This window comes from Fulmarus glacialis, unplaced genomic scaffold (genome assembly GCF_000690835.1).
Source record: "Fulmarus glacialis isolate BGI_N327 unplaced genomic scaffold, ASM69083v1 scaffold32966, whole genome shotgun sequence".
NCBI lineage: Eukaryota > Metazoa > Chordata > Aves > Procellariiformes > Procellariidae > Fulmarus > Fulmarus glacialis.
Window position 1 is genome coordinate 9,399 of NW_009218013.1, and position 5,419 is coordinate 14,817.

General features: G+C 56.0%; 1 protein-coding gene across 1 annotated transcript in view; it reads right to left on the minus strand.

Annotated features, from left to right (window-relative positions):
- Positions 1 to 2,401: 2,401 nt before the first annotated feature.
- NAGA (N-acetylgalactosaminidase, alpha-) overlaps positions 2,402 to 5,419 on the minus strand; it is a 3,223-nt gene continuing 205 nt past the window's right edge. The window contains exons 2-8 of the mRNA XM_009579907.1: positions 5,380 to 5,419; positions 5,090 to 5,267; positions 4,741 to 4,835; positions 3,844 to 4,005; positions 3,196 to 3,393; positions 2,849 to 2,992; positions 2,402 to 2,584 (exon numbers count right to left, since the gene is read on the minus strand). Of these exons, the coding sequence (XP_009578202.1) occupies positions 2,402 to 2,584; positions 2,849 to 2,992; positions 3,196 to 3,393; positions 3,844 to 4,005; positions 4,741 to 4,835; positions 5,090 to 5,267; positions 5,380 to 5,419 (1,000 nt within the window). The remainder of the gene's footprint in view (positions 2,585 to 2,848; positions 2,993 to 3,195; positions 3,394 to 3,843; positions 4,006 to 4,740; positions 4,836 to 5,089; positions 5,268 to 5,379) is intronic.

The following is a 5,419-nucleotide window of genomic DNA, read 5'->3' on the forward strand; positions in this document are numbered from 1 at the left end:
CCAGGGCTCTTCTGTAAGTCAGGCTTGTACGACCTGCAAGTGTGAATTCCTAAAGCAGCCCTGCATGGGGGGAAGTAAATTTCCTTATCTATAAACACCGTTTAAGTCTGAGTTAGAGATATTCTAATAACTCTGTATTTAAAAAAAACAACCATGAATGTTTGTAACTTTGGAATTGCACTTTAATACAGGACTGTTGATACCTTTAGCTGCCTGTTTGCTGTTGTGCGTGTCTTGTGTTGACCTTCATTCCTACCTATTGCACAGAAGGCTGGAACAACCAACCACCACTTGTGGTGGTCTCTTGGGTGGGCTGGAGGCCAGTCCTCCCCTCTCCCTGGTGCATGGCTAAGCTGGATCTGGAATCAAGTAACTGGGGGGAGAGAAGAAGGTGGGGCTCATACTCTTGCTGCCTGGGGAGGGTGGTGGCTGGTTTGTGTCTTTGCCCTTGCCCAGATACCCAAAACTGGAACGTGTTCGTGTCCTCGGGGCAGGCACAACAGTGCATTTGGCAGGGGCAGTGTCGCCACGTTGCCACTCACTAAGGCTGTGTTCTTAGCAGCTTTCCTGTGTACGTTTACTGCCTATCTTCAGGCAATAGGAAAGCCTGTCTTTAAGAGGAACTCCTCTCTAGCCAATTTTTTTCCAGTGAGGGAAAAACAAATATATGGTAAAGGAAAATGGCACTTAACTGGGGACTGTAAAATCCGAGTTTCCCCTTGTGCCAAGGAAAGCTGGTGCCCTGCTAAAGCAGTTTTCTACTCTGCATCAGTCCAGCCTCTGACAGGAAACCAGTTCTATTTCTTAGCATAGTTGTTCCTGTTTTGAGGTACTGATCCTGTAATCCTACATTAACCAAGTAGCTATAGCTAGCAACACTGAATACACATGAAACAGAGAGCCTGTGACCTGCTTCCCTTTTATTTCAGTTAATTTGTCTCAATCACTCCCCAAGAACAAAGCCAGCTCCTGTATACAGACATGAAGTGCATTCGTCCTTTCCTGTTAGCACTGCAAGCATTGTGTTCAGTGTCTTGCTGCTGCGCTCAGAGAAAGTTTCTGGAAGTGGCCAGAATCAGCCATTTGGTCCTGCAGGAACCAGTCTGGGCGCCCAACCCTCCTTCGTCATCTGAATAGGAAAGGGGAAACTTTTTTTTTTGGAGGGGTGGGGACTAATTTAAATGTGGTATTTCTCTGGTCTGAGGCTTAATCTTGTTGGTGTCCCTGGGCTACAATCTTCAGAGGCAATCTTTGCAAATGCTCACCCCTCTCTGGGACAGTCGGGGTGGGCCACATCTCACCTAAAACTCCTCCGTAGGATGTGCGCTGTGTGAAGGTGAATCAGTTGAGCGCTCTGGAGCCTGTCCCACTGCTCACTTCCAGTTTATTAGTGCAGGCTCCTCCTCAGGATGGGGCTGTGGATGTAGCTGCTCTTGGGAGAAGGAGGAGCCTTTCCCTGAGAAACCCTGAGTGTTCAGCCCACTGGAGGAGGGCCTGAGCCCCCTTTTAGCAGGCATTTCCTGCTAGAGCAAGAACAGGATGCAACTTGCAGCTCGGAGGCACCTGTGACCATCTCCCAACTCAGAAAGACCTCAACTGAGCATCGGCATCTTCCCGACGCCACTCGTGCACACTACGGCTCTGCAGTTTTTGGTGCTGTACCACAGCAAGGCTGCTGGGGTTGCGCATGGCCAATTCAGGTTTTTGCTCTGCTCTGGTGTCAACTGATACCAGAGGGGCTTTAATCCATCGATAGCATGCATGCTAGGTTGTCATAGTGCTGGCCTCCAGGATCCGGGCAGCAGGATCAGGCCTGCAAGCAAAGCCTCTCTGCACAGGACCATCATGCCTCCAGGGGCTCTTGGTCCTGGGGAGGCTTGATGGGAAGGGTGCAGCCCTATTGACAGCCCCTTATTCTAAGCCAAGCTGATTATAGCAGAGGTAGGAAGGTGGCCAGGTCTGATGCTTGAGGCTAACGCCATCACACATGGAGGTGAGGAGGTCACCACCCTAGAAGATATTAAAGCATCCACAGCCTTTCTTGGCCCCTGCAGCAGTTGGTGATGCTCAGTTCAAAGCTGTAGAATGCTCAGGTGTCAGAGCTGACAAACTCCAACAGTGGCTGGACTCTGCTTGTATGGCATCTTCCACAGGAGGATCAGGGCTTTGCAATCACCGAGAATCACGCTCTGCACACCTTTAGGAGGTGGGTAACAAGAATTCCTGCTTTACGCAGACCGAGTAGACATCATCAAGCTGGTACCGGAGGAATGACCTGATGGTCACTCCCCAGCACTGCTGGGCACGCCAGCGAGAGGCACTTGTGCAGTGAAGAGCCATGTGCCCCAGGGTCTTGCGGCTCACCCTGGCACTGACCCACACCCCCACGCACTGAGCCTCGTCACAGGAGGACCGGGTGGAAACCCTCGCTGGGGGCTTGCTGTCTGACAACGTGCCAGGACTGCGCCGGGAGCACCACGGGATAGAGATACCACATCACCACCCCCGAGGGGTTAATAACGACCGAGAAGCTGTCTCCCGTCTTTAAGCCGCTGATGATCTTCCCGCTGTACACGTCTTGTACCTGGAAGAGAGAGATGGTGGCTACCAGGATTTCCACAGACCTTTCACCTTGAAGTCCAGCCATGGTCACTGACATGGCATGGCAGGACAGGGTGCAGCAGTGGGCAAGAGGAGGGTGACCCAAAAGGCGGCTGCCCCTTCATCCTGGAGGCAGGGAGTCCTTCCCCCCCCAAAAATGCACAGGGTGTCAACAGGGCAAGCTGGAAGGAGGGGGATCCAGCTGCCGTGGGGCTGCCCCACCATGCAGCGTGCCAGTGGGGCTCACCTCATACACGGCGTCCTCGGGGAAGTGAAGCTTGGCCAGGCTGGTGGTGTAGAGGAAGGGCATATCTGTCCTCCGGCTGAAGAAGACAAGGGCGCTGGCGGCCTGGGACAGCGGGCGCAGGAACACTTCGATGTGGGATTTCTCCTAGGGGTGGGGATGGGTGGCTGAGGCAGAGCTGCCGGGACCAGCGCTGGCCCGTAACTTCTGACCTTGCCCTGCAGGGCTCCTATGCCAGCTCCCACAGCTTTCCTGCTCATGTTTCTCTGCATCGCCTCCCTCTCCCTCCCTATTGTGACCCCTGTGCTGCTCCTGCCTGCTCTCCCAAACACGTCCGCCTTCCCCCTAACCTTGACAATCCTGCGCCCCTGGATTCCCAGGGGGTCCTGGTTGATCTGGATCATCAGCCGGTTCTGCAGGATCTCCTTGGCGCTCGGGGAGATGGTGCGGAGATCTGTGGACATGAGGAGCGGAGCTGCCATCACCGTCCACAAGGCCATTTGGGAGCGGGACTGCTCGTCGCTAAGGCCAAAGTTTCCAATGATGAGCTGGAAGGGAGAGGGGAAAAAGACAGGAGAGGCAGAAAAGGGTTAGAAACCCGTCTGCTTGCCACACTTGGTGATGCTGCAGCTTGCTGGGGGGAAGCCTCACACACGCTTTTGCTTTCCCTCAAGCAGCCTACCACTGCCGGGACATCCCACCCCTACTAGGTGCTGAGCCGTCAGCACACATTCAAACACACTCACCAACACCCTTCGCTTCACCACTATCCCCCCTCAGGCTGTGCAGGGAAGGACAGGGACACCTGGACAACAGGACAGGGTTCATTGCAACCACAGGCTTTTCCCACAGCTTAGACAAGGGCAACACGAGCTTTGCCTCTCTGCAGCAAGAGGGCTCCTGCTCCTGGCACTCTTGCTTTGCCCTGCCCCTAGAAGGGGATCCCTGGAGAATCCCCATCCCCAGCCACAGTCAATGCACCCCCCACCCAGCCGCACCATGTCCGGGTCATTCCAGTGGCCGGGGCCAGCCGCCGGCTGCAGCACGTCCTGGTTTGCGGAGAACCAGTCCAGGATGGAAAGCACGCTGTCCCAGGAGTCCTGGATGTCGTCGTAGTTACGCCACAGGTTGCAGACCTCTGCCAGGACGGTGTAGTTCACCTGGAGAGGAGCACAGGGTCAGGCAGGAGGGATAAAGGAGGGGGTCTGCAAGCTGGGGGAGACGGGGCAGCCAGACTTGTTGAGAGCTGCAGCATCCAGAAGATGTTTGGTGTTTGCAAAGCACAGGGGTGCGTAGAAGGGCTACATCAGGTGATGAAGGAGGACAGTGTCATATCCCAATATGACTGGGCACATCCCAGTATGACAGGATGTCTGGGAAAACAACCACAGAGGCCATGGGGAAATATGATCAGCTGCAAGAATGAGGGCAGCTCAGAATTGACTCAGGAGGTGGAAGAGGAAAGAAATAAACGCAATCAATTCTCAAGAAACATTACTAGGAGGAACATCCTATTTCAAGCACTTAAACCAGATAGGACCCATCTCAGAAGAACAGACTGCCAGGATCAACCCTACACCAGCTGAGTGGGGTGGAGAGGGCATGCCCCAGGGCCTTCCTCCCCCAAACTCCCATCACCTAGCCACGTTGAGAACCCCAAGTGTCCCCAGGTGCCTGGCAGGCAGACCCCCCTACCTCCCACGCACCATCCTCCCCAAGATCCCGCAGCAGGGATCTCAGGGAGCTCCATCCTACAGCCCCATCCTACCAGGGGTGTAGCACCTGGAGCTACAAGCGGTAAGCAGGGTGTAGCACCCAGCTCCTGCAGCTCCAACAAGAGCTCCCCCAGGGCACAGGGGACACGGGAAACAGCCACCAGATAGGACAACCCTCACCTTGGGGGGGAGCCCCCCCTGATACGCTGGCCAGCTGCAGGAGTAGACGATGGGGCGGCCTGTGGCGTTCAAGGCCCTCGCCATTTCTGGGTAGCCTTAGGGAGAGGGGAAAACAACTGGTGAAGGAGACGGCTGGCAGCAGCTTGTGTCCACAGCCCACGCGGTCATGGGGGACCCCAGGCCAGCCTGGCCTCCTCCCTTACACCAGCTCTAGGGCACCCAAACCCCCTCCTCTTTGCCCAAGAGCTGCAACAGGAGACACAAGGGAAGAAGCAAAGCTGGCCAAGCATTTCTGCGGACGGCCAGCCGCCCTGACCAAAGCAGCCAGGGGCAGCCTGAGAGCCTTTACCCTCTGCCTGCTCCTCTCCCGACGAATAGCACCCATCCAGCTTCAGCATGTCCACACCCCACTCCGCAAAGGTCTGGGCATCCTGCTTCACACGGTCCAGCGTGGTGCCCGGGTAGCCCCCGCAGGTGAGGATGCCCAGGTCGCCATAAATGCCCAGCTTCAGGCCCCGGGCGTGGACCTGCGAGGAGAGGAGAGCTGCAAGGAGGGGACGAGGGGGTCTGAAGGTGCCTCCTGGGAACCGGGCGGCGTGGGGACACCGAGACCCCCCACCATCCCCAGCGGGCACTCACGTAATCAGCCAGGGCCTTAATCCCCCTGGGAAACCTTTCA